The 12,215-nt window shown below is 47.7% G+C and overlaps 1 protein-coding gene across 4 annotated transcripts in view; it reads left to right on the top strand.

Annotated features, from left to right (window-relative positions):
* The window catches only part of URB1 (URB1 ribosome biogenesis homolog), a 97,123-nt gene that overhangs the window by 62,265 nt on the left and 22,643 nt on the right, over positions 1-12,215 (top strand). For all 4 annotated transcript variants that reach the window (XM_031665711.1, XM_031665712.1, XM_021935537.2 and 1 more), the window contains 7 exons: positions 1,166-2,021; positions 3,437-3,638; positions 4,253-4,439; positions 7,430-7,488; positions 9,721-9,914; positions 11,086-11,196; positions 11,615-11,678. In XM_031665711.1, coding sequence (XP_031521571.1) covers positions 1,166-2,021; positions 3,437-3,638; positions 4,253-4,439; positions 7,430-7,488; positions 9,721-9,914; positions 11,086-11,196; positions 11,615-11,678 — 1,673 coding nt within the window. The remainder of the gene's footprint in view (positions 1-1,165; positions 2,022-3,436; positions 3,639-4,252; positions 4,440-7,429; positions 7,489-9,720; positions 9,915-11,085; positions 11,197-11,614; positions 11,679-12,215) is intronic.

Raw genomic sequence — 12,215 nt, 5'->3', positions numbered from 1 at the left:
CTGCTCTTCACAGGAAATAGACCGCTCTGAGAAGCAGCAGCCTTCCTGTCCTGTTGGGAGTCTTGGGGAGCAGACTGTTTAATTGGGGCCGGGATGACTGTTTCTCTCACAGTTTGCCATGTAACCTGTTTTCCCAGGTTCAGGAGGCAGATACATTCCTTGTTTCACAATCTAATTGAAATATACACTTTTTTCCTTTGAGTTCCGAGTTGTCTTTCTGGGAGGTATTTGCTTGGGAGGGACCACCTGTTAGCCAGTCAGCGTGAGGCAAAGCATTCTCAGTATGTGATCGTGCTTTGCTGTTTTTAACTGGTAAAGCTTGAGTGGAGACTGTGATAGGCTCCTCTTTCCTTCCCTGAGAATAAATAAGGGAAGAAAATTTCTTTCTGTCTCTGGGAACTGGTGGAGTGTCGCTGGTGAGGAATCGGTTCAGTAGGGCTGTGCGGAACAATTGAGTGAAATTGTTCTCTAATCCAGCAAGGGTGCTCACCTGCGTTCTGCTCAGTGTTTACTCAATTGGCCAGGTCAGAACTAGTTTGGGGGTTTGTGGGGTCACTCGAGGCGCAGTCTCCTCCTGACAGTGGAGACAGGATTACTTTCAATTCAGGATCGTAGACACACGGTGGTTTAATCCCAACCCACTTTTCCCAGACATATGGTCTCATCTAAAGTGACATCACCCCAGCTGTAAGTAGACACCCCTGTCTCTCAACCAGATTTATTTAGGAGGGCAAGGCCACTGAGGAGAAGCCAGCAGCTGATTGCTCTTACTCACATGGTGGGGTTTCTGCACGGCCCGCCCCCCACACTGAGTGACCGTCGAGAGCCCTTTTCCCATGCTGGAAATTCACCCAGGCTGGGTTCTTCAGACACGTGCTCGAAAATGTGGGTGGGGCACCAGCCAGGTCACAGTCCAGTCCTGCCGGGGCAGGTGGAGTGCCTCAGGCGATTGTGGTACAACTGGATGACAGCGCTGGCTGGGCTTGGCTAGGATGCCGTGGGCAACCTGAGGGGGCATGGAAATGCGGGCTTGAGGATGGAATGGGTTAGAGAAGGGGCCTCTGCTCTCTGTCCCGCTAACAACAGTGAATACTTGTGTGGCAGCGGCTGTCCCCTCTTAGCCCTGGGCCTCGTGTGACGTCGGTGCCTCGTCACTGCCTTTCAGATGCTGGAGGAGGTGCTCGTGGCCGTCCTCAGGCACCCCACCCTGGAGGGCTGGTTCCTGGCCCTGGAGCAGCAGGCCCTCCCGCCGCACTCGCTCAGCCCTGTCCTTGTGAAGCTCCTGGCCGCCCACTTCAGTGCAGGGCTCCTCCAGCTGCTGGCGGCGAGTGCCCCGATCCTCCGGAACATTGGGCAGCTGGGCCTTCTGGCCAGGTACTTAGAGGCCATCACCCAGAGCGTGCTGAAGGAACTTCAGAGCAGGAGGGAGGGCCCGGCCACATCGCCACCAAAGACACCGCTGCAGCTGGAGGCCCTGCAGGAGCTGCATCCATACATGGAGGGTGCCCAGCTCCGTGAGGTCACGCTGGCCCTGCTGAGCCTGCCTGAGACCCACCTGGTGACCCAGCAACCCACGAAATGCCCCGGGAAAGAAAGACACCTGAATGCTCTTGGGAAGACCCTGGTGCAGCTGCTGACCTGCAGCCCCCAGGATCAGCTGCAGAGTGGTGGGCTCCTGTGGTCCTCCGAGTCTGTGAGAGGCCTGGGGGCTCTGCTGCCCGCGCTGGCAGTGGACGAGCTGGACACAGTGCTCCTCCACACTCTGCAGAGAGAGCCCGTGCTGGCCCCCGCGGTCGGGGCTGATCTGCTTGACTACTGCCTGGCCCGGCGCACACAGGCGGCCCTCAGCATCGCTGCCCTGCTCCTGCAGGAGAGCTGCACCCACCTGCTGTGGTTCGAGCAGTGGTGCCTGCAGGCTGGCCCAGGGCTCGGCCTCCAGGGGGACCTGGATGACTTCCTCCCCCTCATCCATGTGTACCTCCAGTGCAGGATGCGGAGCCACTTCACACGCCCAGCAGGAGGTAAGGGAAAGGCTAGCTTTGGGCAGCTGGGAGTCTTAAGTTGCTCGGGCTAAGAAGGTGAACTGCATGGCCATTTTTAAACCCCAGAAATTCAGTTTCTGGGATGTGGGTTAGTTTCCAGTGTCCGACACAACTCTGAAGATGGAGAAAGATGGAGTAATTCTCCCCAGTACCCTGTCTCCCTTCAGTCTCCGTACTTCGTGGCCTGAGGCACAGCCCCTTGTGCCCCATCAGGTCTGAGTTTCCCCCACATGAAGCTGGCGGAGTTGGGTGCAGTAGTTGGGGCTATTTAGGACTGTCCTGTTATGTTGAAGGAGTTCTTGGGCGCCAATCCATCCCATGTCCCAGGGTTCCCCGCCCTCTGGGGAGATGTTGGTGAGTTGATGTTGAGTCGAGGCAGCCTGGGTTCAACTCTCTCTTCTGTATCCACTCACTGGGTTTCAGAGCTGAGGCACTTTTTGATTACCCCAAATTTAATATAATTCCCTTTTGTCGAATGTATGGATGATTTTTACTCACCACTTTGCCTCTGTTTCGCGTGACTCCATATCACTGATGGCAGAGGTTTTAAAAAGTAAGACAGTGCCCTGCAACTCGGGTTCTAGTCAGTGGTGCTTGACATACCTGTCCTTGGGCACTTAGTCCATTTAACAGTGATATAACGGAATACCTGAGGCTGAGTAATTCATAGAGAAAAGAGGGTTATTTGGCCCATGCTTCTACAGGCTGTCCCGGAAGCATGGAGCTAGCATCTGCGTCTTGTGAGGGCCTCAGGCTGCTTCCACTCATGGTAGAAGAAAAAGCGGAGCCAGCTCTGCAGAGATCACATGGCCAGAGGGGAGGCAAGAGGCACAGGAGGTGGCAGGCTCTTTTTAACACCTGGCACTCCAGGAACTAATAGTGTGAGCCAGAGCTCATTCACTCTACCACAAGGACTGCACCAAGCCATTCATGAGGGACCTGCCTCCATGACCCAAACACCTCCCATTAGACCCCACCTCCAACACTGGGGATCACGTTTCATCATGAGATTTGGAGGCGACAGACATCCAAACCGTAACAGCTACCCTCCCTGTTACCTGGCTTTGAAGAATGAATCCCATGTGAACTGAGAACCTTGGCACTCATGGTCTTATCATGAGCTTAGAAATAGCGGCTATGGCCAGGGCCCCCTGGGTTGAAGAGTATCCAGCAAGAGTGTTGACTGATGAGATAGGAGAGGACCCTTGAAGGAGACAGGTGTGCCAGTTTCCATGGTGTCAGTACTCCTGCCATGGCCAATTTCAAGCCATCAGTGTGGCATCGCCAGGGTCACAGGATACCTAAAATACAGCAGCCAGTTCCTATGAGCTGGTCCAAGCTGGCTCCAGCCCACCATTGAGTGTGATGACTTCTCCTTGGTATCTCTGCCCTAGTGTCCTCTGCTGTCATTCCTGTCTTGAGGAAAACCCTGTGGAGGCAGCTACAGAACAGGCTTCTTAGCACTGACAGTCCCCCAGCGCCTGGGCCATACCAGGAGATCCTGGCACAGCTGGTCCCGTTTGCACGAGCCAAGGATCTCAGTGTCCTCATGGACCGCCTGCCCAGCTTGCTTCACACCCCAAGCAGTCACAAGAGGTATGAAGGCTCAGATTGGTCGCAGGATGTTCTCCTCTCGGCTTCACTTTTCTCTTTTTTAAATTCATGGAGTAAGTCATTGAAAAACTGCTGCATTACTGTTGTGCTGATCAGGCAGTTCCTACGAGAACTTTACTTCCAGGCATCCTGCCTGGAGCTTGTACATCTCCACAAGTGGATGGCTGAGTTGGGTTCCCTGAGAGCCGTGGATCTCAGCTGGGGGTGATTTTTTCCCAGGGGACAATTGACAATGTCTGATATCTTTGATTGTCACAACTAGGATGAGGGGGTGTTGCTTCTGGCTTCTAAAGGGTAGAGTTACCTGTCCCATAATGTCAGTAGCACTGAGGTTGAGAAACCCTGATTTAGACAAAGTCTGGATATACGTATCCTTTTCCTAGTGTACTAATAGTATTTCCCTTGCTTGTAAAAATTCTGGTATATCTTTGGCATTTGAGTAAGAGTCTAGGGAAGCCTGTGATTCCTGTGAGTGGGTAGTGTGGGGAGCAGGACTCAGCATCTATCCCATATGGCTCTTTGTGATGCTGGATTATATGTAAAGTCAGAAGGATTTAAGCCTGCTCTCTGTCTTTGACTCTCATCCCCTGCTGCAGGTGGATCGTGGCTGACTCCATTTCAGCAGCTCTGGAAGGGTCAGCAGAAGAGCTATGTGCCTGGAGAAGGACCCTTTTGGAGTCCTGTGTGAAGTGGCTGATCGTGTCTTTCAATGGTGGCCAGCAAGATGATGACAATACTCAGGATCAGGAGAAGCAAATGCTGCTTAGATTAAACGCGTTGTTGGTAAGTGTCTTTTCTTAGAGATCCAGATTAAATTTCTGTGGGAAAGAGTATGCTGGATAAACCAAGCTATAGATGCATTTCAAGCCAGGTGGCATGAATATGGCCCTGTAGGAAATGAGAGGGGCTGTGTCTGTGGCAGAGTGGCAGATACCGGATAACCCCAGAATTGGTGAACCATCTTTTATCAGGAATGGATGTTGAATTTTGTCAAATCCTTTTTTCCATCTAGAGATGTTATATAATGTCTTGTTTTTTGATTAGTCTACTAATAAGATGAATTACATTAACAAATTTTTGAATGTTAAACCAACCTTGCATTCCTGGAATAAGCCTGCTTGATTTTGATGTTTTATTTTTATATATTGTATGATTTGCTAATATTTTGTTAAGAATTTTTGCATCTGTGTGCATGAGGGATGTTTGTAATTTTATTTTCCTGCAGTGTCTTTGGTTTTAAGGATTAGGTAATGCTGGCCTCATAAAACAAGCTGGGAAGTTTCACTGGGTGTAAAATTCTAGGTTAATAGTTTTTTCCTCATTTAAGTATTTTAAACTTGTTGCTTTTCTGTCTTCTGGCCTGCTTTGCTTCCAGCAAGAAATCTGCCTTTCTTGCCTTTGTTTCTCTGTGTTGTGTCTTTTTTCTCTGACTGATTTTAGGATTTTTTTTTTTTTTTTGGCATGGTTTAAAGCAGTTTGATAATGATATACTTCTGGATAGTTTTATTCAAGTTTCTTGTACTTTGGGTTCAGTGAGCTTTATGTTCTGTAGGTTTCTAGTTTTCACAAAATTTAGAGATATTTGGCCATTATTCCTCTCCACCCTGTGGGTGGCTTGTTGATGGAATGACAGACTGGGCTCTTTTAGGGGATTGCCTCCCTCCTTGCCTGCCTTTTCTTTTAATTGAGGTAAGTTTACATATTTTGAAGTATCCAGAAATATGTGTACTTCATATATCGGTGTACCCTACATTCCTATCCAAGAAGATTTTCATCTCCCAGAAAGTTTCTTGTGCATCTTCTCAAAATCCGCTTCCCTCCAAAGCAACCACTCTTTTGATTTCTGTCACCCTGAGGTTGTTTTGCCTGTTTGAGACCTTTGTAGACTTGGAACTGTGCAGTGTAATCATACAGTGTGTCAACTGTGGTGCATTTCACTTCTTTCAGTTCAGTGATGCTTTCCAGATTCATCCATGTAGTGGGAATGAGTAGTTTCTTTCTTTTTGTTGCTGAGTAGAATTCCACTGTATGATATCCACCCTTCTCTACCACGCATGCAGTTTGGCATTACTGCTTTTTGTGATCATAAGGCTAAAAGACATACTCATTGCAAGTATTAACACTGCAAAAAATACAGAAGAAGAAAAAAAAAAACTCCCACTACCCAGAGTCCATCTCATTATAAGTTTGGTGAATTTCCCTCTAGAAACCTTGTTATATATCTGCGTGTATGTGATAAAATTATGTATAATTTTATATATTATTGGGATATTATGCATGCTGTGTGTAGCCTGGTCTTTTGTTTGTTTTTAACATAATACCGTATTTAGAGATTTTTTTTTCCCACCTGGTGACTGTGGACCTGCTGTGACTTTGTTGGTGAGTGGTAGATGGGTAGATGTACCATCATGTATCATGCAGCTGTATAATACTGGACCTGTGGGTGGTTTTCCGGTTTTATTATGATAAAAAATGCTGTGATAAACATCTTTGCGTGGTCCATTTTTGCACACTTGGCCAATTATGTCCAGCTGTAGGAAATGCTGGGGGAAAGAGAACATGTATTTAAAAATGTGATGAGACAGGCATGGTGGCGCACGCCTGTAGTTCCAGCTGCTCTGGAGGCTGAGGCAGGATGATCGCTTGAGCCCATAGGTTCTGGGATATACCCATTGGGTTTCCACACTAAGTTTGGCATCAGTATGGTGACCTTCTGGAGCAGGAGACCGCCAGGTTGCCTAAGGAGAAGTGAACTGGCTTAGGTTGGAAACAACAGGTCAAAACTCCTGTGCTGATCAGTAGTGGGATTGCACTCCAGCCTTGGCAACCTAGCAAGACCCAATCTCTTTTAAAAAAAATAAATAAATAAAAGTAACGAGTATGAGATAGGCCTCAGCTGATGGGTCCAGGATCTCCTTGTATCTCCTTGTGATTTCTGGAACTGTGGCCTCCACTGCACAGCCAGCCTGGTGGGAGGCAGCAGCCTGCACACACACGGCCTTTAGCTGGTCTCTCTGGAGCCACATTGATCCTCCAGTTCCACAGACCTCTTCATGTCATCCAACCCTGTGTCCTGGAGGCTGGGTAGAGATGTCACACTAGTGGTTTTCATTGGCTATTTAATAAAAGGCTAATTACAAATCTATTAGTGCTATTTGAAATGATAGACAAAGGAAAAAATAGGACTACTCAGGAAATTTCCTTTGACTATTTGATAAACACAATTATGCTGATAAAATGTCAGAGCTACTAGCAGAAATAACCAAACAATTTTTTTAAGTTAAAAAAAAAACCCAAAACCTACATGCTCTTGTGGATTTTTTGGATGACTGTGTTTTGTGTTTACTGAATGGCTCTAAGTGTAATTTCATATTCTGCATTTTAGTTTTTGTTTTAAGATTAATCTCGATTCTGCTTTCTGCCCCTACAAGTTTGAGCTGTCACATGCTTATCAAGAATTGTGCAAACAAGAGTAACTGCTCAGTGATTTTTCCCCACGCACATTAATAAATTTGTATGCCTATTCTATTAAAAAAAAAAAAAAAAGTGTTGTACAAAGAGTCCGGAACAGAGGAGCTGCTGGGTCGAATCACAAGGGTCGGAGCAGGAGGGGACACCTGCGTTCCTCTTTTCAACCCTTTGATCATGGGTTTTACAGAGGAGGAATCAGGCCATGGAGGCAGATGCCCTTCTGAGGGCTCTGCAGCCGGGACCTTTTAGTATTTTGTAGATTGAGATATTTCATGTGTATTTCTTACTTATTTTATTCATAGCATGCACTTAATGAAGTTGATCCTGGTGATTGGCAGAAATTCGTGAAGACAGGACTCAAGTAAGTTGATTTTATTTTCTTAGAGCCCTTCAGTAAAGGTGTGAATGTCGTTCATCATGCGAAGCCTCTTTTATAGCTTGTCATTAGCATAATCCAGGTGGTGGAGCAGATGTCACCTCGTTTTTAGAGATAGAAGCTGGAGAAGTTAAATGATTTGCCTCTTGACACAGGGTGCTTCTGATGATGAGAGAAGCGGTCTTTTAAAAAGAACTATTTAAAGAAATGCAGAAATGTGCAGAGAATAATAGTAGTGCCCACATTTAATAAATACTGACAGTCTTCTGTGTTTGTCCAGTTTCTTTCTCATCCCTCTCTAACCAAAGGTCAATACTCTTCTGAGGTTCTGCTTTGTCTTGTTAATATCTTCTTTTGTATTTTCATACACTGAGTGTTAGTATGTTGTTAAACAATATTATTTAGCGTGTTTAACATTTTACACTAATGTATCATTCTTTATACATCCTTTTGTTCACTGACATGTTTCTAATTTACCCATGTTGATACTTGTAGACCTAAGTCGTTCATTTTTATTGCGGTAGAATATTCGGTCTTCTGACTATATTCCAGTTTACTTAGCCAGTCCTCTACTGACAAACGTCTAGGCTGTTCTCCCTGTTCTCCCCTTTACATCACATCTCTCGCTCCCTCCCTCTCTTTTTCTCTTCCTCTGTCTCATTCTCTCCCATTATAGTCTTGTAGTCTCTATCATGTCTCTTGGTGCAGAGGCAACAGTTTCTTGGAGTGGACTGGGGACTTACTGGCTTTTAGTGTGGGTGCATCTTCAGTTCTAGATGTTCAAACTGCTCTCCAAAGTTGTTGAGCAAATTTTTTGTTTTTGTTTTTGAGACAGAGTTTCACTCTTGTTGCCCAGGCTGGAGTACAATGATGCGATCTCGGCTTACGACAATCTCCATCTCCCAGGTTCGAGCGATTCTCCTGCCTCGGCCTCCCAAATAGCTGGATCCACAGGCACGCACCACCACGCCCTGCTAATTTTTTGTATTTTTAGTGGAGACGGGGTTTCACCATGTTGGGCCGGCTGGCCTCGAACTCCTGACCTCAGATAATCTGCCTGCCTTGGCCTCCCAAAGTGCTGGGATTACAGGCATGAACCACCACGCCCGGCCAGTGAATTTGCACTCCCAACAGAGTGTGTGTTAGGGTTCATTTTTCCCTCACATCCTCCCTGACCCTTGATACATTCCAGCTCTTCAGTTTGGGGCAATCAGATAGTCATGCATTATTTTCATTTCCCTGACCATCCTATGAACTTGAAATAGAGAAAAGTATTTCACACAAGAGGAGAAAGAGAAGTGAGGGTGGGTGCCAGGTTAATGACGACCATAGGTTACCATCACAGAATTATGATATTTCTTTCTGTCTTAGGTTAAAGTTATTTGTGTAGGACTGAAAAACACTTTTTTTAGAGCATGTTGCTTTCCTTTCCTTAGTGGGTTTTGAAGGGATTTAGGACATAGAAGGCTTCTGAACCATTTGATGGAAGTTCTGAGTAGGGGACAGTGAGGAAGGAGGGAGGCTGGGCAAGGTGACCTGGGAGGCACTAAGTTGCCTCTTTCTCAGGCGCAGCTGTTATCATGCCTCCTGGCGTTTCCACTGAGCAGGAAGTTCGTTTGGTGTTTGAGTCATAAAAATAAATGCACTGCATCCCTCCCTTGTTTTCAGAAGTGCTCCCTGTGTCAGTGGACAGACAGGACGTGATAGAGCCATGCAGTGCCATGTCAGTGGTAGAGCCTAGATGGTGGGTAGAGGATATCCACTGCAAAATTCTCAACTTGGTGTTGTTTGAACATTTTCTTAATAAAATGCTGAGAAAATGGCCGGGCGCGGTGGCTCACGCCTGTAATCCCTGCACTTTGGGAGGCCAAGGTGGGCGGATCACCTGAGGTCAGGAATTCAAGCCCAACCTGGCCAACCTGGTGAAATCCCATCTCTACTAAAAATACAAAAATTCACCAGGCATGGTGGTGCATGCCTTTAATCCCAGCTACTGTGGAGGCTGAGGCAGGAGAATCACTTGCACCTGGGAGGCAAAGGCTGCAGTGAGCTGAGACTGCACCACTATATTCCAGCCTGGGCAACAGAATGAATTAAAGACTCTATCTCAAAAATAAATAAACAAATAAAATACTGAGAAAAAGAATTTTTATTGTTTTCTATAAAATAAATTTTCCCTTTAGCAAAGCTCTTTTCCCTTTGACTCTCGCCACCTAGATTTCGGTACCAGGACTGCACATTTTTAAAGACACTCCTCACCGCCATACAGCTCCTGTATGGCCCAGAAAGCTCCGTGCGCACGAAGCTCATCCAGCTCCCGGTGGTCCACATGATGCTCATGCAGCACTCGCTGTTTCTGCCGACTCTACTGAAGTCTGACGGAGAGGAGAGCCCAGACAGCCAAGTAAAAGGTGACCCCTCACCCCAACCCTTCCATTCCAGATCCAGATTTTATCCTGATTTCCTTACACCAGCTGCACTGAAGCTCATCTCCCTCAGGCTCTCGGAGCTAAGGAAGCATTGCCAAGACAGTCTTGGAATGTTTTATTTCTGTCAAATCTAGGGTCAAGAAATGTCTCCTGACTTGTCAAACAGCAAACACAGACCTGTTTTCAAGGCCGTAACTGGCATACAGAAGTCGTGTTTGAGATCTTAGTGCCATATCATGGGCTCATGTTAAAATCTGGGATCCAGGGGAAGTCAAGTGTGGAAAAAAGTGTGGATGTCTAACCTGAGAGAAATGGATTAGTTGCATGAAATTTCTGCTCAGGAAGATTGAAACTTTTATCAAGGAAAAATGGTTAGAACTTGCCCATTGACAGTTCGGTAGTAAAGAACTTCAAAAGTCTAAGTTTAGGCTCCATCCCTAATTCAGTCAGTATTCATTCATTTTAGTGCTCACAGGTCGGGTGTCAGAGAAGATAATCCGAGGGTTCCCGCCCTCTTGAAACCACGCCTTTTAGACATAAAATTCACACCCGGAAGTATTAGCAATCACCACAGGGCCGGACTGTAATAAACTGCTATTAATAAGTCGAAGACAGCCATTAGCCACATCACTGGTATGAGTAGTAGAAAAACTAAAAAGGGCTCCCCCCTTCAATTCAGGCAAGAGTAGACAGACTAGAGGCTTCGGTAGCACAGTCATGGGGAGAACATGCCTGGATTGAAAATCCGTATTGGCTTAACATTTGGGAGGGGGAGTGTGCAGGGGCTGAATTCAGCCTTGTCGAAGGCCTAGGAAGAAAGGTGATTGTGGAGATGTCTTAATTGAAAAATAAGTGGGGGGCTGGGCGCAGTGGCTCATGCCTCTAATCCCAGCACTTTGGGACGCCAAGGAGGATCGCTTGAGCTAAGGAGTTCAAGACCAGCCTGGGCAACGTGGCACGACCCCATCTCAAAAAAAGAAAATAATGATAACAGAAATAAGTGGGGAAGGGATTAGATGGCAGTCCAAACACCAGTGTTATTCAGAGGGGGAGATTTCCAGCATTTCGGTGTTCCCTGGAAGGCTCTCTTCGCTGCTGGTGTTCAGGGTGTCTGCTCCACCATGCCGTGTGTTTCAGGGTTGTTGTCTTGCAGAAGCGCTGGTGGACCTGATGTTGACAGTGGTGGAGATGTGCCCCTCTGTCTGTGAGAGCAGCCATTTTGCCGTGCTTCTCGGGGCCTATGGCGCCACTCTCAGTGTCCTAGGTGAGGGTGTGAGGGCTGGGTGGTGTGAGCAGGGGGAGGGAGTGAGGGCCAGGGTGGGGGTGGTGTGAGCAGGGTAGGGAGTGAGGACCGGGGGTGTGAGCAGACATAGGGAATGAGGGCCAGGGGGATGTGAACAGAGATAGGGAGTGAGGACCGGGGGATGTGAGCAGAGATAGGGAATGAGGACCGGGGGATGTGAGCAGAGATAGGGAATGAGGACCGGGGGTGTGAGCAGAGATAGGGAATGAGGGCCAGGGGGATGTGAGCAGGAGGAGGGAGTGAGAGCAGGCAGTGCGAGCAGGGTGAAGATGTGAGGACCGGGCCATTTGAGCAGGGGAGGGTATGAGGGCAGGTGGTGTGAGCAGCAGGAGGGTGTCAAGGGTTCATCTTTCTAAACCGATCCTGCTTTGACTTGTAGATCAGAAGATTTTACTTCTGCTTCGAGCATATGAGCGGAACAAGCTCAGCCTCATCAACTTCAGGTGAGTATTGGGCTAGAGGTGGACGAGGCCTTGAGGTCTCAGCCCCCTCTCCACACAGCGAGCTCCAGACTCGAGATTTTCTCTCATTCCAGTTTGGTTCTCAGGGAAAGAGTGAGGCAGGCAGCACTCCCCTGACTCACACCGGCTGCTCTGGGGAAGCTTGGCCTCATGCCATAAGGCGTCTGGGCAGGGCCACTCCAGCTGACTGATGGGTGCCTGTCCATCTGGAAATGCCCCAGGCTCACTGGCGGCTGGGCTGAGGTGTCTCATTTGGTTGATTTTTCTGAAAACTTTTCTCCTCGTGCCTTTAGGTAGATTGACTTATGCCGTAGGGATTTCAGGGGAAGTGTCAGGGGGCCTAACTGTACATAAAATCTACTCTATTTTTGTGTGTGTGTGCATGCGTGCTTGTGTCTGTGCATGCATGTGTGTGGGTAGGTATGTGTGTGCACGTCGGCCTCTCCTGGGCTCCCAGCTTCTTGGTCAGTTGGGCTTTGGTCCTGCAGGGCTGAGTGTAACACCTTTCCCTGTGGGCCC

The sequence above is a fragment of the Papio anubis genome, chromosome 4 (assembly GCF_008728515.1).
Source record: "Papio anubis isolate 15944 chromosome 4, Panubis1.0, whole genome shotgun sequence".
In the NCBI taxonomy this organism is placed as follows: domain Eukaryota; kingdom Metazoa; phylum Chordata; class Mammalia; order Primates; family Cercopithecidae; genus Papio; species Papio anubis.
The sequence above is the reverse complement of the archived record's forward strand: the minus strand, read 5'-3'. Positions and strand labels throughout refer to the sequence as shown.